This window comes from Pinus tabuliformis, chromosome 3_1, assembly GCF_031772625.1.
Source record: "Pinus tabuliformis cultivar Carrire ecotype Pingquan chromosome 3_1, CPIR1, whole genome shotgun sequence".
In the NCBI taxonomy this organism is placed as follows: Eukaryota; Viridiplantae; Streptophyta; class Pinopsida; order Pinales; family Pinaceae; genus Pinus; species Pinus tabuliformis.
In genome coordinates this window covers 967,036,274-967,060,281 of record NC_142301.1, presented here as the reverse complement: position 1 = coordinate 967,060,281, position 24,008 = coordinate 967,036,274, and the positions used below count along the sequence as shown (strand labels likewise).

Genomic DNA, 24,008 nt, shown 5'->3' with positions numbered 1-24,008 from the left:
AGCTCAGGGATGAATTTCTCTCAGAAGAAATCATATCTTTCAGTTCCAGTTGAACCACCTATAATAAAATTTTATTTCTAACAATTCTAATATGAATTTCCAAAAATAGTAAGTCACATATCAATTTGGAAGTGACTTTCCAAAAACAAAAAGTCACGTCTAAATGATCAAGGATGATCTCGACATATGGAATTGTTAAAATTGGCAACTAGGGCCAAACTACATGTGGGTCATCTTATTTATGGCAACTGATATTTTTCTTGGATCCCTCTCATTGAGAGGTGTAGGATTGATCTAAAGATCATTCGATTCTGATAAGTATTCATGGAGTTATGAATTTAATTGTGTTATAAGACAATTCGTCAAGGTCGGCCAACAACCAAATAACCCACACATGTGCTCCACGATTTAGTATAAAAAGAGGTGACTTGATAGTCATTTCTACACACACCTCTCTCTTGATTTCTCTCCACTTGCTTTGGGTTTTAGTGGAAGAGAGATCTAGGAGGAGGATGCCCTAGCCACAGTCTGCCCTAACCAAGAGGACGCAGTCAAGTTAGGAAGAAGAGAAGCCCTAACGCTATCAATGAGGACAACTGTAACCTATATGCTGGTCTCTACGCAGTCTAGAAGGAAGCCTATAGTCATATACGCTGGTATCTATGCCCTAGACAACGTGGAAGGGCTGTATGAACAACGTATGCTTGGAACCATGGTTAGGTGGATGCCCTAGACAACGTGAGGGCTGTATGGACAACGTAGTCTTAGCTGCAGTTTGAAGGGTCAAAGGGACAGTGTGGGGAAGCTTAAGGAGCAACGTGGAGGGATGTGGTAGGAACAACTACTGTAGGTGACAACGGATCTATTAAGGGCCATTTTAGGGTTGTTTCTAGGAACGGTTAAGAGTAGGAAAGGCAAGTAGCCAGACTGAGGAGAATAGGAGCAATAGGCTGCTGTTTTGGGCACCATTTTGTGGAGGCAGCAGCTATAGATGTTGTGCTTGGCTGCAGGCCTGAGCACACTGCTGTGACTGCGTTAGGGGTGTTAAGGGCGAGCACACAACTGTGACTGTGTTAGGGGTGTTAAGGGCGAGCACACAACTGTGACTGCGTTAGGGGTGTTAAGGGTTGATACGCATCCTAAGGAGGCATCATAGCTATGGAAGAAGCTTGCCAATGTGGGCCGTAGTGCACAAGGGACTTGTTTGATGACTGTTAGGTGGAGTTAGGGCTGTGGAACTTGCCCTAACCAGGAGTGTCAAAAACTGCAGAGGCAAACATAACAACAATGTGTTTGGAGGTGTGTTGGGTCCATGATTTTGGATCAGTTTGGATGGGATGTACTTGCAGCCTGTAGTAGACAAAGTGGAGGGGCAAACTTGACGGTTAGATGCCCTAATCAGTGGGAGCGTCCACAAGGTTTCTTAGGTGTTGGATACTGCCACATATGAGCAACAATGTCACTAACAATGGGACAACAAATGCAATCAGGGTGGAGCATGATAGATGGGACAACAAGGACATGGTGCTTGCATGGGACAACAAGCAACCATGGTGCAACAGTATGAGCTGTGACAACATTAGCGAGATGTCACAGTATCGGAAGGTGCAACATAAGATGCAGTAGTATGATGTGTACAACATGGTCATGAGGTCCAACATTGTGATGATGAGTGCATCACGGTGAGGTGAAACATGATGACGAGATGCAGCACAATGATAGGTGAAGGAGTCACCTTGGAGAATCAGTTGAAGCAAACATGTCTTCAACTGATCTTATGTATCATCTTCTTAGAGATGATCTATGCTCTTATTTAGATAAGTCAAAGTGTTGACTTTTGTTGTAAATGTACTATCTCTCTCTCTCTCTGCTGAACTATTGAAGAACATATAAGAATAATTGATCAAGGGTTTCCCCACATTGGGGTTTGTCCCTAGCTAGCGCCACATCTTGTGTCCTCTTGTCTTGGCTTGTCTTCTGTGATTTATCTTTATGTTCTATATGCGGTTTACTTTAATGCTGATGTGATTGCTAATTTGGAAAAGATATTGAGCTAACTGTGAAAATTGAAATAAATTTCTCTAAGCATAGAACATACCTAAAATTAACATGGTATCAGAGTTGAGGTGAAGACAAAGCCCAAGCAAGAGTGAAAGAGCAATCACCAAAGGCTGTTGGGAAAGGAGAAAAGGATCAATGGATTCCTCATCCCTCTTCAAATTCACCGAGGGTGAAATCGAAGCAGAGAATATTATCAAAATGGTGCAGCGAAAGCTTCTGATGACCTACGTAAAGATCACTTCAATGCGAAGTACGGATCTAAGGGTGGAAGGAAAGGCAGATGCCTTGTTTGTAATAAGTTCGGCCATGATGCGAAGGAGTGTCCGAATGGCAGGAACACACCACTTGATGACGATAACAATCATTCCAGGGACATCTTCAATGATCAAAGGAATGACGGGTAATGCAAGTCATCAAGGAAATGACTGACTCTTCAAGAAAGCAAGGAACCCAAGGTATGAAGAATCAAATGTTGTTTCTGATAAGATAAATAAGTGTTATCTTGTATTGGCCCTCTCCTTCAGACTCTTTGGGAATCTGGCTTATTGATTGTAGTGCTTCAAGGCACTTCATCAGATAGAAGGGTGCTCTCTCTAATTTGGTAGAGATGGAAACAGTTGTGGGATTATACTTGGAGTCGATGTCACCTATCTCGGAAAGGGTGTAGGGAATGTTACCCCTCAATTGAATGAGGGTAACTCGATTCATTTACGAGAATCTTTTTATGTACCTGATCACAAGAAGAACCTGGTGTCCATTTCAACAATGGAAGTCAAAGGTTTTAGGGTGGCATTCATCGATGGAAAGGTACGTGTTTGAAAATATGATTTTCACAGATGCTTTTACTCATGGGTTGAGGGTTGGCAATTTGTATCAAGTTGTAGGATGGCCCATTGGGGATCATGTCAATTGACATATCTCATCTATGGCACCGGAGCTCTACTTACGGGGCTCTACCCAATGTGAGTCAAATGATGACATGGATGCCTGAATTCAAGAAGAGCATGAAGGTACATGTTTGAGATGTACTGAAGGAAAATCTTACAAGGGGACCATTCCCCTCATGTGGTAGGTCCACAGGTTTGGAACAACCTGAGGGGTTTGAGATTCATGATCGGGAATCTCATGTATGCATGTGGAAAAAAGCCCTCTATGGCTTGTAGCAAAACACCCCGGGCTTAGTATGAGAGGATTGATAGCTGTCTGACGAAGCTGAGATTCACTAGGAGTGATGCCGATCCAAACCATTGCTCGAAGGTTGTGGATGATAGACCTCTCATATCGGTACCTTCTGAGGACGACCTATTTCTGACAGGTGTAGACCCTCTCATTTGCAGAAGTAAGAGGGAGTTGAATTCCAAATGTGGAATGGTAAACTGCAAGCTTGCGACTACCTCGATGGATCTTAACTTTTAGAAGTTATGTGGTAAGGATACCACACTTGTTTTGGGAAATGCCTCTAAGTTTCACAAACTCATACTAGCATTGATGTTCTTGGTGAACTCCCGTCCGGATGTATGTTTTGCAGTTAGCATGTTGGTTTCATATTTGGTTGAGCCTCACTGGATTGATGCCAAGGATCTTCTGAGATATCTTCAGGGCACAATCTCGTACATTGAGATACACTGTCGGAAATATGAAGCTGCTTGATTATTCGAATGCTGATTGGGTAGGTAGTGTGGAGGATCTCAAGAGCACTTCTAAGTGTTGATTCTCTTTGGGTTTTGTTCGATATCCTGGATGAGAAGGAAGCAGAAGACGGTTGCTTTGAGCACTGCTGAGGCCAAATACATAGCTACGAGTATGACCTTGTGTGAAGCTTCCTGGTTGCGGAAGCTCTTGAGTGAGCTGTTTGTATACATATGATGGATACCACCGTGATCTTTTGTGTCAACCAGGGGGGAATTCAATTGTTGAGGAATCCCGTATTCTATGGTTGCTCCAACATATAGACATCAGATACTACCTTATCTAGGATATGGTACATCGATGAGCGAGGAGGCCCCATCGCATTGAAACTGATGTACAGGTTGCAAATATTCTGTCGAAGCCCCGGGGAAAGGTCAAATTTGTAACTTTCCCGAACGACTTGGAGTTGTTGAGAGACCTTCTTATGAGGGTCGTGCATGATGCATGCATTGAGCTTTGGAATCTCCGGGGGGCTTGGGGTACTTACCATAGGGCGACTCACCCTCCCCTAATGGTGCACTGTGTACATGGTGAATGGCTCAGTCTTCCCCTGTGATACCCCATGGCGACTTAGGGATAGAATGAGTGGTTCTCCTGTCGAGGCATCCTACCCATGCAGTCTGGGACTCATGGGAAGTACCTCTCATATGGCCAATGAGCAGGGAAATGGGGTTAGGGACCATAGTAATACTATCATTGGACGCATCGTTGTATCTGCCGTACTCCCTATGCTAGGATGACCTCCATTGATCTGGGATCAATATGAGTGGATTGAGACACTCTCTTGTGATATTGATATGGGATCAATGAAACTGACTTCGGTTCAGTAAGAGTGACATAAATCACTCTCTTGGAACTGATCTGGGATCAGTAAGAGTGATATGGCACACTCTCTTCATATGGAACTGACTTCGGGTCAGTAGAGAATGGTATGAGACATTCTTGATCAATTCTTCTTCTTCATGGTTCAACAGAGTAGAGTAGAGCAATGCAGGGCACCAATGGCAGAGATAGTACAGTTGGATAGATGGATCATCGGATGGAGTTCTCCCTAGTTGAGAGGGAGTGTTAAAATTGGAAACAAGGTCAAACTCCATGTGGGTCATCTTATTTATGGCAACTGATATTTTTCTTGGATCCCTCTCATCGAGAGGTGTAGGATTGATCTAAAGATCGTTCGATTCCGATAAGTATTCATGGAGTTATGAATTTAATTGTGTTATAAGACAATTCGTTAAGGTCGGCCAACAACCAAATAACCCACACATGTGCTCCACGATTTAGTAGAAAAATAGGTGACTTGATAGTCATTTCTACACACACCTCTCTCTTGATTTCTCTCCACTCGCTTTGGGTTTTAGTGGAAGAGAGATCTAGGAGGAGGATGCCCTAGCCATAGTCTGCCCTAACCAAAAGGATGTAGTCAAGGTAGGAAGAAGAGAAGCCCTAACGTTATCAAGGAGGACAACTCTAACCTTTACGCTGGTCTCTACGTAGTCTAGAAGGAAGCCTATAGTCCTATACGCTAGTCTCTATGCCCTAGATATCCTGGAAGGGCTATATGAACAATGTAGGCTTGGAATCGTGGTTAGGAGGTTTCCCTAGACAATGTGAGGGTTGTATGGACAACATAGTCTTAGCCGTAGTTTGAAGGGACAAAGGGATAGCGCGTGGGAAAGCTTAAGGAGCAACGTGGAGGGCTATGGTAGGAACAACTACTATAGGCGATGGCGGATCTGTTAAGGGCCAGTTTAGGGTTGTTTCTAGGTACAGTTAAGAGCAGGAAAGGCAGGCAGCTAGGCCGAGGAGAATAGGAGCAATACACTATTGTTTTGGGCACCATTCTGTGGAGGCAACAACTACAGGATTGATGTCGTGCTTGGCCGCAGGCCTGAGCACACAGTTGTGACTGCGTTAGGTGTGTTAAGGGCTGATACGCATCCTAAGGAGGTATCATAGCTATGGAAGAAGCTTGCCAATGTGGGCCGTAGCCCACAAGCGACTTGTTTGATCACTGTTAGGTGGAGTTAGGGCTGTGGAACTTGCCCTAACCAGGACTACGAAAAACTGCAGAGGCAAACATAACAACAGTGTGTTTGGGTCCATGATTTTGGATCAGTTTGGATGGAATGTACTTGCAGCCTATAGTAGTCAAAGTGGAGGGGCAGACTTGATGGTTAGATGCCCTAACCAGTGGCAACATCCACAAGGTTTCTTAGGTGTTGGATACTGCCACATATGAGCAACAATGTCATTAACAATGAGACAACAAATGCAATCAGGGTGGAGCATGATAGATGGGACAGCAAGGACATGGTGCTTGCATGGGACAACAAGCAACCATGGTGCAACAGTATGAGATGTGACAACATTAGCTAGATGTCACAGTATCGGAAGGTGCAGCAGTATGATGTGTACAACATGGTCATGAGGTCCAACATTGTGTTGATGGGTGCAACATGGTGCAGCATGATGACGAGATGCAACACAATAATAGGTGAAGTAGTCACCTTGCAGAATCAGTGAAAGCAACATGTCTTCAACTGATCTCATGTATCATCTTCTTAGAGATGATTTATGCTCTTATTTAGGTAAGTCAAAGTGTTGACTTCTGTTGTAAATGTACTATCTCTCTCTCTCTCTCTGTTGAACTATTGAAGAACATATAAGAAGAATTGATCAAGGGTTTCCCCACATTGGGGTTTGTCCCTGGTTAGCGCCACATATTGTGTCCTCTTGTCTTGGCTTGTTTTCTACGATTTATGTTTATGTTCTATCTGCAGTTTACTTTAATGCTGATGTGATTGCTAATCTGGAAAAGATATTGAGCTAACTGTGAAAATTGAATAAATTTCTCTAAGCATAGAACATACCTAAAATTAACAGGAATCCACTTTAAAATCAAATCAATAGTGATTATACAAGTCAATAATTAATATTTTTATCCTTATTAGTATTATTATTATTGTGATATTATTATTTATAAAATAAGCTAAAGTCATTCACCTTTAATGGATTAATAAAAACAAATTCTCTCATAAAATAAGTAAATTAAATTGAGAATCTCTTACTTGGCAAATATAACCTCTTTCTTGGAATAAAATAGTAACTCCACACTTAAGAGAATGTAACTCTCCCTCACTAATTCAATGTATGACAAAAGTTTAACTCATTAAATGCACTTGTAACTCCCACATTCAATTCGATTTGTAACTTTCACCAAATACTCTTTCTCTTCTTAATTCGAATTGTAACTCCTCAAGACAAGTGTACCTCTCTCTCTATTCTTGGGATGAGTTACACTTCTCCTCAAATAACTCCTCCCTCATGGAATTCAATTCTCCTATTATTGGCTCAAGGAATGAATTCATTTTGTGACCCTCATTTCTCATCTATTTAAGCAAAGCAGGTGAGAGTTGAGAGTAACATGTTCATTGTGAAGAAGCAGAGCTAGAGTTGAGTGTGCAAGAGAAGTGTGAGAGCAAGTGAAGAGTAAGAGAAAAGGAAGAGCTGGAGCAAGTGTGTAGGACAAGATCTAATCAAGAGGAGGAGGATATTTTCCATCTGTTGACCACTTTGTGTCAATTATCCCATATCAGTACACCCATTTTTTCACAAATGGGATCTATTGTGTTCGAGTGTTCGCGCCTTTCAGATTTCATCACCAGTCGGCACTTTTGTAAAGATGTCAACCCATTCTGCATATGTATAATATAAATAATCTTAGTATGACCACGTCCATATATAACAACCTAGGTAAACCTATTGTTTTGGTGACGATTTCCATTTTAGGGGTTTTTTTGTCTCATTGATTCATCTATGTCTCTAGACACAAATGATCGACAAAGTTTTTCCTTCCACCCTCACCCCAAAGCTAGGGTGGATTTTGTCGTCAAGATCTTATGTGAGTCCTAGTTTTTTAGATCGAATCTTTGTAAAAGTGACCTGGGAATAATTTTAGCTAATTGGCTAAATTATTTTATTACAAGTCACTTGGTCTACTAGATTATATTTTTTGTGTCGCAGGATTGGGTAAATATTGAGGGTCTATAACGAACGAGTTTCCCCCCTTCAAGTATTAAAATGTAAAATCTTCATGTAAAAAAATATTTAGTGCAAGTTCCCTCATAATTAAACAACATGGTTAAATATTAGAGGGTTGGAAAAATTATTAATCCCCTCATAAGGCAATTAATTAATTTTTTTGGGAAAATTAAATTAAAATCCTATACCATAAATTTAATTAATTCTGTGTTCTAGGTAAAATTAAATTCTCCAAAGGTAAAATTCGTGGGTTTTAAATAAATTAATTTTTGGAGGTCGCCGACCAAGGGAATCTTGAAAATTTCTAGAGATTTTCGACTGTTGGGCCTTGGTAGTTAAGTCAAAGTCATTTTTTTGGGGAAATTAACTCAAAACAATTATATTTGAGTTAATTGAAAATGAATTAAATAAAAATTTCAAAATTCTTAAAAAAAGAATTTTGACAGAGGAGATTAAAAGATAATTAAATCTTTTTCAATTGTCGAGATGATTTTGATGGGGATCAAGCAAACTAGCCATTGGAGAATTTGTCTATAAATTAGAGGTTGATGTCAGTGTATTCCATCCGATATTTGAATCGTGTACTAAATTCTCGAAGCTCTCTTGTAATATTTCTGGAATATAATGCAAGTCTTTGGGGTTTCAATTGATGGTGGTGTTCCTCTTCTCAAATTTATAGAAATATTGTTTTAAATTTTTGTGCTGAAAATTATTTGAAAATTGTCAATCAATAGCTCTTGTGGAATAATCTGTGCACATGTATCTTGTTCAGTTTATTGGATCTAGGGTAACAATTTTATTTGATTGAATTATTAGCATCTCTAGTTCTTGAAAGTTATATAGATATATTTTTTTTTTCTCTATTTGATCTGATAGTTAGATCTAGTGTTTGCAGAAGATCATTCGAATTTTAATTGAGCATTTGGGGATAGTCATCGGTTGGACCAACCGACTCTCAAAGCATAATTTCTGAAGAGCCTACTTTTTTTTTCACGTGTGGTTCACGGATACCCGTGGTCACTTGGTAGCCGCTACGTCCACAGTTCAACACTGAGTGAACCCCACCCGAAGGGGATCAACACCTCTCGGCCTATTTACTAACCTGACCCCAAGAGCTTTTGGGAATTGACCCTGTGACCTCCCGATTGGCGAGGCACTGATTTGATCGATTGAGCTAACTCTTGGGGCCTCTGAAGAGCCTACTTGATTGAAACTGTACGATTTATCTAACGATCTATTTTTCTGCATGGTGTTTCTGGGCTAGTGTCTCATTAAAAAATTTAAATATCTTTTATAAGTTGTGCAAAATTGATAGATCTGGCTAGGAAGAGCCTTAGATCTACAGATCTGGGAGTGGAGTCGGACTCATACTCAGATTTGATAGATCTATAACTCATTTGTATAGATTTGTAATTATCTTGTATAGATATGAGATTTTTTTAATTTGGGTCTTGGGGTTTTATTTATTTTTTGTATATATCAGAATCTGGGCATTTTTGTTTTCAATTTTGCAGGTGTGGATATGAAGGAACAATTTAATTTGGAGCCAGATTTGACCCCAGAGGGCAAGATCTGGCTTCAATACCATTTTGTAGGGACAAATTATTCAAAGAGATTTTCAGTCCAAGGGTTTCAAATTTAGATCTGAGGATTTCATAAGTAAATTATTGAGAAAAATTCAAAGTAAAAATACATTATAGTCTGAAACATAATTTTCTGGATTTTTTATTTTTATTTTTTTGCAATTTTCAAGGCCCTTGGGCTACCAATTTTTCTTCTTTCCTCTGCTTACGTATTTCCTTTCTCTCCCTTTGTGTTTACCTTCTTCTCCTTTATTCCTCTGCCTTTTCCTTCTCCTCTATTCCTCTGCGTTTTCCCTCATCTCCCTTATTCCTCCTCATCTCCCCCGTCCTGCTCCCTCTTCCTTTCTGTGTCCTCTGCGCATACCCTTCATATTCCTGCCTTCGTTTTCTTCTTTCCTTGTTTCTGCGGCCTGTTCTCGTTGCTGCCACATGCGTCCTCTTCCATGCCTCACAACCTCTCCTTATCCACGCAACCATCTCCCTCGTTCCCTTTATCTTGCTTCTCATCTGGTCTGCATTCCATCCTCCTTCGTCGACCTGTATGCGCATTCTAACGCTAGCTCTCTTTGAAACCTAGCTCAATTTTTCCATCTTATTTTTGAAAATTGCCAACGTCCCTTTAAAAAATTAAATCTTTGCTTTTCCATAAATGAAAAACTTACCTTGGCCCTTCACAAAAATTAAATTTTCATTTCATCAATTTAATAAAACTAAATAAAAGAAAAAGGGGCTATTTTTTATTTAAATTTTAAAAGTGGCCTTTGGCTTTGTAAAATTTAAAATCTCACAGTTGCCACTTTAAAATTTTAATTTTCGTTCATAAACCTTATCACATCAAATTTAATGAAAGAGTAATATAAATTTTAATGAAAATTATTTTTTTTGTTGAAGCAAGCGCTGATTCTTCTAATTCATTAAATCAAAAGAAAAATTACATATTGTACATAAAACCCGATCCTTTACAAGAATTTGGGAAAAAGGAATCCCTACCAATGACCAAGACCCCCCAAGCTACTACAGTGATCTCCAAACTTTTGAGAAATAAACATGGAAAGTCTACAAGAGCCCCCACCCACACTTCCGGATAAAACATACTTCCCAAAGCCAACATACGACCATAGACACCCCCGACCGCACAAATTCCAAACACCACGAAAGAGGGAGAAAGCACGCCAAACCGGATGAAAGGATAGAGCCCACCTGGCCCCACAAAAAGAACATGATCGATCCCAACCGTTGATCCTGGTTGCTGGATCCAACGATCAGAAATCATATTGCGCGGCCTAACACGACAGAGAGATAGTGTGCGATCGAAGGCAGTTTCAAAGTCAACCAACTGCCACATGTTATAATCTCTAGGGAATCGCTCCCGAAACTGCAAAACCTTAAATAGCTTATGAATCGCGCGATCACCGGAAAACCAACCATGCCGTGGTTTTCAAGCCCGAAAACGGAAAGGGAGAAAATTTCAGCTGCCAGAAAAACGGACCACGCATTTTGTTTATTCTTGCTACAGAGACGGACTCCGATATTGTGCTTGTTTGGGAAAAGCCCAGGCAACTTGTCTGCCAATGAACTGAGAGCCTCGTTCAACTGACTCCAGGATAAAATGAGACAAACATTAGCTTGCCTTTCTACCATGTACATACTGATAGTATAAAAAAGTTCTAGCCGGAGAAATCAAATCATGCTAGTCAACTTGGCCCTATATCTTAACACTTCTTTGTCTTCCGCGACTTGTTCTTCACAGAGAATCTTTAAACGGTTTTGAGGTATCTCCTGCCACTTTTTCGCCATTCCACCATCAACAATATTCACCCCTTGGTTCACCAGAAGGTCTGCTAGTTTATTGGCAAAACATCGAACATGGTTGAAACTAACCGTTCGAAGCTCCTGGAGGTGAACGTGGATTCTTTGATAGACCTGGATTAGTTTCCAGTGGGTGGAAACTTTCTCCGGCCGAGTACCGCAGTTGATTCTTTTCACAGAGTTAATGGTAATCTCTGAGTCCGCTTCAACAATGACATTTGAGCCATGGTACTGGATCAGAAACTCTAGACATTGTTCCATAGCCATTAATTCTGCCATATTATTTGTGGCTCTTCCTAGATGGCAGTGGAAGATAAAGATAATACTGCCCTTATCATCTCTTAAAACTCCTCCAAAACCAGCTGTCCCCGGGTTGCCTTTTGAAGCCCCATCAATGTTGTATTTCAGATAGCCTTTCGGTGGTGGTTGCTAGAAATCCTTCTCTGTATCCATAGTTGTGTTCTTCTTGATCAGTCCTTGGGGAATAAGCCTTTCATTCCTAGTTGTCTGAGAATTCTCAGCTCAGTCTCAGAAGGGGGATTTGTAGGGAGATTGCAAACTGTGATACTAACTGTCTCCCTGAGCTGTTTTAGGATCAGATCAAATAGTCTTCGAGGAATAACGTTTTCATTCTTAAAAATTCTTTTATTTCTTTCTTTCCAAACATTCCAGATAATGAAGCTTGGCGTGAAGGCCCAGGCCAAATTAAGGAACTCATTCTCTGACTGGTTACCTCTCCGCTTTTTTAGGGTATTTGTGATACTTCTTCTGTCCCTATCTGTTTGTTGGAAAATGGTAGAGAAAGAATCCCACAACCAGGTGGTGTAAGAGCCGTTGTTAAGAATGTGCTCCATGGTCTCCTCCTGCTCTTCACAGAGTTGGCATCTGGAAGGCCCCATAACCCCCCTTTTCCTAATGTTGTCCGAAGTTAAGATTTTCTTATGATGAACCAACCACATGAAAAGCTTGATCTTCATCCAACCTTGGTGCTTCTAGAGGTGCTTCCAGGTATTTTTTGGAACACTAGAATCAAGCTCAAGGAGAATACCTTTAGCTTCCTTAAGATTAAAGGTGCCTTTATTATTATTGCCCCATCTCAATTGATCCTGCCCCTTTGTTACTAAAATCATTTTTTTTTAAGCATGCTTCCCAGAGCCTCTGCTTTAATTTTAATGGGGCTATCATCTCTGCAGTCAATTTTCCTCTAGCTTCTCCACTTTCCGGAGTTCTGAGCAGGATCCCAGAAATCCTTAACTTTGTTTAACCCTTGGGAATCTATTTCCTGCTTGAGGCTTAAAAATTCATCTGTTAATAGCATTGGTTCTTGTTGCCATTTGTCCTCCCAGAAGAGTGCCAGATCTCCTGCTCTAATTTTCCAAAAACTGTTTTTTTGAACTAGGCTTCTATTTTCCCAGTCTTTGTTCCAGATGTGAGATCCTTATAAATTTCCAGACATCCTTATGAGATCATTAATGTGCCAAGAGCTAGCATATTTCTCTTTCGAGATCCTTGCCCACTGGGTTAATGGCTCTTGAACCCATCGCTACCAAAGCTTGGCTCCAAGCACTTTACTAAGAATCTCCTGATCATCCAAGCCTAGACTCCCTTGGGTTTACAGATTTTATCCCAAGAGACCAGGGCCCACTTCTTCTTTGTTTCTTCCTTACCCCAGAGGAAATCTCTTTGTATATTCCTGAATTGCTCTAAAACCCCTTTGGGCACTAGGAGGGCTGATAACATAAAAACCGGGATGGATTGCAAAACCGCCTTTGTCAGAACCAACCTACCTGCCGGGTTCAAGACTCTGAAGGTCCAATTTTTGACTCTGTCCTGCATCTTATTGTAGTGGCCAATCTAGGGTGCTAGATTAGACTAGATTTATTATCAACCAAGGTAGGTAAACTTAGAAGCACGTGTCTAAAGTCTATAGACCTAAAAGGATCTCGTCTACCTAACTAAGTGTTTACCGTGACAGGCTACAACACTCATTTACAAGAGGTTAAAATATGTTTCCTCTCACACTTTAGCACTCAGATCATCTAGTTTATCTAACTGTCCTAAAGATACATCGTATTGCTAAGCTGAGTTTTCAATCCTCTTACAAGGATGTTATGCACAAAAGCTCTTTCTAGCTAACACACTAAGCATTCATGAAAATCAAAAGCACACTAAATTTTAAATGCATGGAAACAGAGTCTACGGAGATGCTTTGAAATCTAATGATCGATCAAATCTTTTACAAGATATTGTTCAATGATCTAACAATCAGATCTTCAAGCTATCACCATGAATATCATTTGCAAGAATTTCTAATCAAATCGATAAACTCACAGACATGGAAATAACATTAAACACTATGCACACTATTCAAATTCAAAACGCTATGGAAATGAAATTAACAGTATACCAATACCACATAGGGCTCGTCCACGCTTCACTAGCACACTTAAGAAACTTCAAGCAACGAGAATGTTAACGCATAAGCACTGCTGGAGTAAAACGGTGACTGTAATTAAGTTCTGAAGATTGAAATCACATACAAGAGCAACATTCTGGAACAATACACAAAGATAATAATAATCGTTTTTTTTAAACAATACAATACGCAGTCTTTATCTGCTTGTCTCCTATCTAAATCGAATGTACATACATTAAGCAGATGTTTCTGCTTTTACAAAAGAGTGATTTTTGTCCTTTCTAATCTAAACCGATTTCCAAAAGCAAAACGAAATCAGTTTGGGAAACCATGGCTTTTTGCTGCCTTTGTGACCAAAAGGGCTGGGTTTGACCAGCATTGAACGCATATCCAGGAGCGTTAGATTTGTTGTTGAATCGATTTTTCACCATGCATGTACATTCCAGATCACGTTCCTATCCATTGCTTTGACTTGCCTGTCATGCCACGTGTCACATCATAAACCATTTACAGGAAGTTATGACATCTTGTAATCTTTTTGTTGAAAATTCCTAATTTTTAACATAAAAATTCACAAATTAATTTTAATGTAAACTAACAACTATAATGCTATTGATTAATCAATTTCGATGGATATGAGGGTTTATGGAAGAAAAAGATAGACAAATGATGGTGTTTCTAGAAGAAAAGGATGGCAATGAAATGGTACCAACATCTCCCCCAAGCTCAATGATTTAGCATGTCCTCATGCTAATCCTGATGTACTTCCTTTATACTCTGTTCCTGCCTGTGCCTCTGCTGCTTGTAACAATGCATCTATATTCTTCTGAGCTTGGGCATTCTTCTGAACGTGGAGCTTATGTTTCAAATTCTTGTATTTCTCTTTGAGAGCTTTCTTTTGAGTATACCATTTGGTTGCCCACTTGCAAATGTCGGTTTGTTCAGCCTCGAGTTCTTTGATTTGCTCCTTCAGCTTCTCATTTTTCTGCTGAGTCTCCTTGCTCTGAGCTCTCAACATTTCATTCTCTTTCTTGATGACCTTCTCTAGCATGTTGGCCTCCATCAGTTCTTCTTTTAACTTTTCAATTTGTTTTTCTAACCTCCTTTGTTTCTTGTTTGCAGGTGGTGACTCTTTCCCTTGTCTGTTGTTGCTCTCAACTTCCATTTCGGCTTCCGGTCCAGGCTGTGAATGAGCACTGCTCTCAATGTCCATCGGTGCATGTGCATTTGAGTCTGGTTGATCTTCTTGTGTTTGGGTCTTTTGTCTTCTCCTTGATCTTCTTGTATATGTAGTGAAAATCTTGTCTTGTTCAATTTTCTGGGCAGCTTCTTGCCTCATCTTTCTCGTCCTCACACTACTGCTGGGTGGAGGGACATTGCTTGTCTTGCACACAGGGATTTCCTCATCAATGTCAAGCATAAATCCTGAGTGCTCTTGCTGTTCCTGTTCATCTTCTCCATCTTTGATTTGATTGGCAACCAGAAATTCCTTCCATGTTTTTCCCTCCTTTGCACTTCAAATTCAATTAGAATTTTAATTAACCCAAAATGACATAAACTTTTATCTTCATTACCCTTTTGCTTTTGAATAGTTTTTGACATCTTAGTCAAACTCTGTAAGAGGAAGTAAGGTAAACTGATGGTGCATTGCCCTTTTAGGTGCAACAGGAGTTTGATGTGATATAAATAGACTATGCTGTAACGACCCTCACACGTAACAAATTTCTGAATAATATACACCATTTCATCCCATGGGTGCATCAACCAGCTCCTAGGGACACCCTTTTTCCAGTTAACAGATGAAACCCTCGACCTAGACATGAATTGGGTCCATGATTTTTCCTTGAATTGTTTTGTTTTGAAATATTTTTCTCCTTCTGGGCTGATCCCCAAGGATTGTGCTATGGTGTCTTCTGAAATCCTAAAAGAGAAGTTGCCTATCAATGCTTTCTCTCCATTAAATGTAAAGGCAAATTGCTTAGTTACTTCTTCATTGTTCCCATTAAACTTCTCCAAGAAGGGTAGCCATTGCTTTTCCCTTAAAATTGTAATACAGTCATCATGATACTAGGAACTATCAAATGTATTAGGCTCTGCTCTATTAGTCATTTTGACAAAGAAACTCCTGTTCTAACCCTCCAGGTTTATGCTTAATAATTCAACAAGCATCTCTTGATTTGTTACCTCTGTTTTTTTCGCTCCACTCAACCGAACTGGTGGCGCCCTCTGTTCTCGGGGTCAGCTTCTTCAATGGCTTAGGCCGCGACCGGATGAATGTCCTTGGATTATGGCGGAGGTGGAAACTCATGAGCCCAATTACTATGCTCTCCCTTCGTAGCACCTGCTGTTCTCGGCCTTCTTTGAAATCACAGCGTTTGAATTACTAGTATGGAACGCCCTTTTTACAAACTGAGAATGAAATGGAACTTTAACAACCGACTTGACCCAATTCACTATAATGATAATGACAGAGCGTATTCATATTACAAAGACAGAGGAGTAGCTGTACTGGGTTGTATAGGTACCATCATGAGAACGTCGTAAGCATATATGGAGTGCTGGAGTGATGATAACGGATAGTTGTTTGCATGAGTCGACTTGGGTCGAACGATCATGTTATAACTTGGCCGATTCAAAAAAAACAATGAATGAAATCGTTGAACACTTGGCTCTCCAATGATTCACCACCTGTCCCTTGCTCATTGGTACTTGGCCGATTAGGAGAATGTTGGACCGATAATAAGGTTGGATGGCTGATTCAAGAATAAGGAGTTAATAACAAGGTTTGAAGGGTGGTGTAGGAGAAGATTTAAAAATCGTAGGAGGAGTATGGTGATAGGCTAGAGTGTGTTGGGAAATGATAGTAGTTAGGAATATGACAAGGGTGATGGGTATAGGGGTGTTTTTGAAATTGATCATAAGCAATCATAGTCATCACATTTAACACTAAAATAATCCAAGAATTTAAATGTTAAAAATAAAAATTACAACAATACATTACACTTTATTGGTTGATCAAGAGTTGAGTTGGCATGCATAGGTAGGACTGATCTTTATTGTTCAGATATGACTAATCTTCACTGTCCATAACAGGTCCCTTCTGAGATGAATTTGGATACAACAGGTCCCTCTGAGATCTGGAGAATGTTTGTGCAGCTTCTTTGAAATCTGGAAAAGAACTATGTGTGTGCAGCTTTCTTGATCTTTGGTGTTGATGGAGCCTCGATGATAAGCAACCTTTGAAATTCTGTTGAAACCTTGTTGAAGCTTTGCTGAAGTAGCTTGAGATAGCAGTCTTTAACAGGTCCCTTTGATGTTTGTTGAACAGGTCCCTCTAATATTAGTGCTGGTAACATAATCTTCTGAATAGGTCCCACTGCATTTACACTTTGAACAGGTCCCTCTGATTAGAACAAAGACAAAAACAACTTCTTTATTGAAATACTGAAGTGCTGAAACAAACTCTTTGGAAATTTACAATGAGGAGATGAGATAAGGAAAACAAAAATGTGCTGATGCTTCTCCCCCACTAAAGCTTTGACTTGTCCTCAAGTCATTATTGAATCTATGAATCAAACAGGAAATAAATAAAACAAGGAATTCTTACCAGCCAAAGAATTGGTTTTCAAGTAAGAATTCTGGGTTAGAGTGTGCCAGAGTCTGGTTTTCACATCTAAACCATTATTATTTTTTTTTAATATTTTTTATAATTTTTTTTTTTTTTTTTTTTTCTTTTTTTATATATATATATTTTAATTTTTTTTAAATTGAAATGAAATGAACTAAGGTAGAGATATCACCGCTGAAGGTTGAAATATCTCAACCTCCCTTTGCTGAGATACAGTTTGAAGAAAATCTTCCTTGCTGATGGGCTTATGGTAAAGTTTCAACCGATGGCCATTGATAAGAAAGGGGTGGCCTTCTCCATCAATGGTAATAAGCTTGACTGATCCATTTTCATAAACTTGAACTATTTCGTATGGGCCCATCCGATGTGTGGTAAATTTGGTTTTATGATCTCTGAATTTAGAGTCAAAGAGTAAAGCCCAACCTCCTTCTTTAAACTGTTTCTTCTTGATGTGTGCATCATGCCACTGCTTCCTTTGTTTCCGCATTAGGAGTGTTGTCTCCTCTGCTTGCTGCCTCATTTCATCTAGCTGGTTCAATTGCTGAATCCTCTCTTGTTGGGCTTCATTGAGATCAATTCTTAAATCTACAACCATCTTATAAGTGTGTATTTGAAATTCAATAGGAAGCATTACCTCTTTGCCATACACCAACTGATATGGTGTAAATCCTGTAGTGTTTTTCCACGTGATTCTAAAAGCCCAAAGTGCATCTTTGAGCTTCTCTTCCCAATTCTTTCTGTTCATTGCTACGGTCTTAGTGATAATTCCTTCCAAAGTTTTATTTGTGGATTCCACCTGGCCATTGGCCTGTGGATGGTAAGGTGTACTTTTTCTGTGCTTGATTTGATATTTTTCTGTGATGTCTTTAACTAGCTTTGAAGTAAACTGAGTACCTTGATTAGTCACTATCTCCCTTGGTACTCCATACCTTACAAAAATCTCTTCAAAAAGGAAGTTTACCACTGTTTGTTCAGTTGCTCGGACTAGTGCTTTGGCTTCAGCCCATTTTGTCACGTAATCAGTACATACTAGGATGTACTTTTTACCTTTGGAAGTGGGATTGATGGGTCCTATGAAATTGAGAGCCCATTTTTCAAATGGCTCTAAGTGTACTTGAGGCTGAAGTGGCATTTCATCTGTAGCTGTTGGCCTACCCATTCTTTGACAGCTATCACAACTCTTCACATACTTCTTGGAATCCTTAAAAATAGATGGCCAGTAGTATCCAAGACTAAGAATCTTGAATGCTGTTCTTTTAGCTGCAAAATGCCCACCACACGGTTCATCATGGCAAGATTTTAAAATATCAATTATTTCATCATTTCTTACACATCGTCTAATAATCATATCATAACCAGTGTAAAATAAATCTCCATTAACCAGTGTTGTTAAAATCGCGATTTTTTCCTCTGCCCGATCAAATCGCGATTTTTATCCGTAAAAATCGCCACTTTTTTTTATACCGATTTTTATCGAAAAAATCGCGATTTTTTCGAAAATATCGCGATTTTTTGCGTAAAAATCGTGGGAGGCGCGGGCAGCGGGGTTTTATATGGCAAATTCGATTTTTTTTTAATTCATTGTGCTGTCGCCGCGCGGAGGAGGAGGAGAAGAGGTGAGGGAGAGGAGCTGAAGGGTTTCCGTCGTATTTGGGAGCGAATCCAAGCGTTTTTAGGAGGAATCCAAGCCAAGATCACCAATTTGTCCATAAAAGAGGTATGTAGATTAATTTTTTTTGGTTTTGCTTCTATAAAAACTTTGGTTTTCATTGTTTTTAAAGAATTTTTTGAAATTTTTCATTGATTTGGGATGGGTAATTTGTTATGACTATGAGAACCAATTTTTTATTTTTATTTTCTCATTTTTTTTAAACATTGTTTATTTTTTTTGAATTTTCATTGTTTTTTGGCATTTGCCATTGGCATTTGGTTGGGTAACTTGGGTTTAGAAATTGGGATTTTGGAAATAATTAACTTGTAATTTTGCAAATGCTAAATTGTAATTTGTATTATGTAATCCTAAATTCCTATTTCCTAATCCTTATTTTTCCATAGGTTTGCAAATTCAAAATTTAAAAACAAAATGCCAAGGAAATTGGATCCTTTCTGGGAATATGGTGACCCTAAAACTCCGAATGATAGACAAAACTTGTATTGCAAGTTGTGTGGAAAGGAAATATTCGGGGGGGTGTACAGGTTGAAGTTCCACTTTGCACAAATCCCTGGACATGATGTGGGGCCCTGTCTAAATACAAATGCTGAAATTATCCAAAAAGCCATGAGAGCATTGGGAGAATTAGAGCACACTAGAGATGCCAAAGAAGAACTCAAAAGGCAACTAAAAATGTCAGTTGAAGGAAGTGGGCCAAGTGGCACTGGTTCTACTGCAGCGTCAGTCAATCCGGTAGCTGCATCATCATATTTTGTTCCTCGAACCACACCTGGTTCACAACCAACTATTGGTTCAATGCTAAAAAGAACTGAAAAAGAACAAGCTGACAAGTTGATGACAAAATTTCTCCTCTGGAGTGATATTCCTTTCAGCATTGTAAGGAGTAATCCATTTTTCCAACCTACTGTTGATGCTATTGCCAGTGTTGGCCCGTGGTACAAAATCCCTTCTCTTCATGATTTCAGAGGCCGGCTTCTTCAAGATGAAAAGCGTGACTGCACCCAAAGATTGGAGGATTTTAGGGCATCATGGGCACAAACAGGATGCACTGTTATGTCAGATGGTTGGACTGACCAAAAGGGGAGAACCCTTATAAACTTCTTGGTTAGTTGTCCCAAGGGGACTATGTTTATCAAATCTGTTGATGCAACTCATCAAATCAAAGATGCAAGAACTTTATGTGATTTGCTGGATGTGTTTATTTTGGAGGTGGGTGCAGAAAATGTTGTCCAAGTCATAACGGACAATGCTGCAAATTATGTTGCTGCTGGTAGAATGCTTATGGACAGGCATCCTGCTTTATTTTGGACACCTTGTGCTGCCCATTGTATTGATTTGATGTTAGAGGACATAGGGAAAATTCCCTTTGTCAAAGAGGTTGTTGACTCATCAAAAAGCATCACAAAATTTATTTACAATCACACATCTGTGCTTAGCTTGATGAGAAAATGCACCAACAACAAAGAGTTGGTGCGCCCTGCCATTACACGGTTTGCGACGAGTTTCATATCTCTTCAATCCCTCTTGAATTCTATGTGGGATTTGAAGAGAATGTTTCTTTCAGAGGAGTGGCGTGCTTCGTCAATGAGCCGCAAACCAGAAGGAGAGGCCGTCTGCAGACTAGTTTCATACCAGGAAGACTTCTGGGCGGGAGTGCAGGAGGTGTGCGCTGTTACAGAACCTTTGGTAAAGGTTCTTCGGTTGGTTGATGGTGAGAAGCCCGCAATGGGCTATTTGTATGAAGCCATGGACAGGGCCAAAGAAGCCATTCGGTCCTACTATGATGATAAGGGAGATGATGGGTTTCAGAGACAACTCCTTCTATGGGAAGTCATTGATGAGCGATGGAACAACACACTCCATCGTCCCATTCATGCTGCTGGGCTTTTCCTGAACCCTGCATTTTCTTATGCATGTGGGTTTAATTTTGATGTTGAGGTCGTGGAAGGATTATTAACCTGTGTCCAGAAGATGGTGAGATCTCCAGAAGAACGTATGGAGATCTTTAGACAAATTGAGCAATATAAGTTGTCAGGTGGCACATTTGGCTTTGAGATGGCTGTCATTGATAGGACGATTAAAATGCCAGGTATTTTTTAGTTTGTAGTATGTACTTTGTAACTTTGTTTCAACTTTCAAATTTCATTGTTTCTTCAAATTCCATTTTTTTCTTATGTTTATTTAAAATTTTATTTGTAATTTTGTTGTAGACGCATGGTGGAAGATGTATGGTGGCAGAGTACCCCTTTTGCAAAATCTTGCCGTACGCATCCTCAGCCAAACATGCAGCTCCTCGGGATGTGAGCGCAATTGGAGTGTATTTGAAAAAATACACAACAAGAAGCGCAATAGGTTAACACTTAAACATTTAAAATATTGCAAATTTCCAAATAAATTTTTGAATTCATTAAAATTTTAAACAATATTTTTTTTATAATATTAATTATTAATTATTATTTCATGAACTTTGTACAGGTTGGAGTCCCATAGACTTAATGACATGGTCTATGTCTACTACAATCTTCGATTGTGGGTGAGACAACTAGAGAAGAGTAAGACACCTGATACGGAAGCCATCTCATTGGATGGGATTGACACCACTGCTGAATGGAGGGTTGAGACCGAGAGGCCTCTCATGGATCCCACTGAGGATTGGTTAGTGCAGGATGAGGGGGAGGAGGAGGGGGAGGAGGAGGAGGAGCAGGAGCAGGAGCAGGAGGAGGAGGAGTTGGAGGAGCAGGAGGAGGAGGTGACACCGCCTACCCGGGCTACCCGGGCTACCACTACCACCAGTAGAGGACGTGGTCTCCGTCCACCTAAGCCTCCTGTAGCTGCTACTACTAGTTCTTCAGCTTCTAGAGCACGTCAGACTCCACTGCCATTTCCACCAGCACAGGCACCAGCTTCTACATCTAGAGGGAAAGAGAAAGCTGTGCCATTTTCTCGCAAGAGGGGCAGAGGAAGTCAATAGGATTAGACTTTCATTTTATTGTATATGACATTATGACATGATGAGATACATTATCATATTTTTTGTTGATATTTTGAGGCTGAGTTGGACTTGGGACTCAGGACTTACTATTCAGGACATGATTCAATGTTATGTGTGATTTTAGCGCTAGAAATGATATTAAACATCTTATATATTAGTTTTTTTATCATATTTATGTGTCAATGTATTTATTTTATGTTGTAGATGGTTTAGATATTAAAAAAATTGAAAAAAAATGAAAAAAAATGAATATTTCTGTGCCAAACGCTTTTTTCCCGTTTTTTTCCGCTTTTTTCCTGCTTTTGTCGATTTTTTCCGCTTTTTTCCCGGCGCCGATTAAATCCCGATCGCGCTTTGTGCAACATTGCCATTAACCCATGAGTATCGAGCACTTTGTTTGATTAGCCTCTTCTTTTCCTTTGGAGTAAAATATGGAGGTGTTCTTCCTGTGGACAAAGAGTTGGCCAAGTCAGCATACCAAGGATTCACTATTGAAATTGCAAATAAATTTTCATGTGGAAAAGAATCTTCAACCGGAACAACCTCACCTGGATTTTGCAGTCTAGAAAGAAAATCTACCACCTGATTTTCTTTACCTGGTCTATCTAACATTGTGATATTAAATTCTTGTAATAATAACAACCATTTGGTAACTCTGCCATTAATTACTGGTTTATTCATTAAATACTTAATGGCAGAATGGTCAGTATGTACAAAAACCTCATAACCAGTTATATAATGTCGGAATTTATTCACAGCATGTATTATTGCAAGCATTTCTTTTTCAGTGACTGTGTAGTTTAGTTCTGCAGGTGTTAGATTTTTACTAATGAAATAGATGGCATAATGAAAAGACTCCTCTTTTTGGCCTAGCGAGGCACCTACTGCAGTATCAGATGCATCTGTAAAGATGTGAAATGGTAGGTTCCAGTTAGGTCCTTTTAAGACTGGTGTGGTTGATAAATTTTCTTTGAGTGTTTCAAATGCTTGCTGACAATTCTCATTCTAGTTGAAAGGTATATCTTTTGCTAGAAGTTTAAATAGAGGTGAAGCTATTTTACTAAAATGTTCAATAAACCTTTTGTAATAGCTTGCATACCCAAGGAAACTTCTTACCTCTTTTCGAGTCTTCGGAATTGGCAAATTGACAATGATCTGGATTTTTGATGGATCAACTTTAATGCCTTGAAAAGAAATATAGTGGCCTAATACTATCCCCTCATTTAACATCATAAAACACTTTTCATTGCTCAGGGACAGATTAGCGTCAATACATCTCTTCAAAACTTTTTCAAGATTCTCTAATGCATGCTCAAATGAATTACCATACACTGAAAAATCATCCATGTAAACTTCAACACAATCATGAACTAAATCAGCGAAAATAGCTAATACAGCTCTTTGAAATGTAGCTGGAGCATTGCAAAGTCCAAATGGTAAAACATTATAAGCATAAGTGCCCCAAGGACAAGTAAAAGTGGTTTTGTCCTGGTCCTCTAAGGCTATCCTGATCTGGTTGTAGCCACTGAAACCATCAAGAAAAGAGAATGATGATTTCCCAGCTAATGTGTCTAGCACTTGGTCAATAAATGGTAGTGGGAAATAATCTTTGAGGGTTGCTTTGTTTAATTGTCTGTAATCAACACAAATCCGCCACTTACCATTTTTCTTAGGCACTACTACCAATGGGGATACCCACTGACTGTCAGAGATAGGATAGATAAAATTGACTTTCAATAGTTTTTGTAATTCCTCTCTAACAATATCCTGAAGCATGGGATTCATTCGTCTCTGCGGTTGCCTCACTGGTTTGATATTACTATCCGTATAAATATGGTGAGTGCATGTTTCAGGGTGAATTCCGTGCATATCGGTGTAGTCCCAAGCAAATGCTTTCTGGTATTTTCTCAATAATTGAATCAATTTTTCCTCCTGAGATGAGTCTAGGTGAGTGCCAATATTCAAAGTTTTTCCTGGACTAATCTCTATGGTCTTGCTCTGTGTGTTTGTGATAGATTGGATAGGAAAAATGTTCTGAAATGTTGTTTGCAAGGAATGAATGGTGCATGTTTCCTGAAAATTTTGTGCCAAAAGTTCATCTGCAGCATGATATT

At 39.5% G+C, this 24,008-nt stretch overlaps 1 protein-coding gene across 1 annotated transcript; it reads left to right on the top strand.

Annotated features, from left to right (window-relative positions):
* The first annotated feature begins 20,938 nt into the window (after positions 1 to 20,938).
* LOC149191027 (uncharacterized) lies at positions 20,939 to 22,033 on the top strand. Its single transcript, XM_089413492.1, has 2 exons — positions 20,939 to 21,254; positions 21,378 to 22,033. The coding sequence occupies exons 1-2, from the start codon at positions 21,127 to 21,129 to the stop codon at positions 21,871 to 21,873; spliced, it is 624 nt and encodes a 207-aa protein (XP_089269618.1). The 5' UTR covers positions 20,939 to 21,126; the 3' UTR covers positions 21,874 to 22,033.
* The last annotated feature ends 1,975 nt before the right edge of the window (positions 22,034 to 24,008 follow it).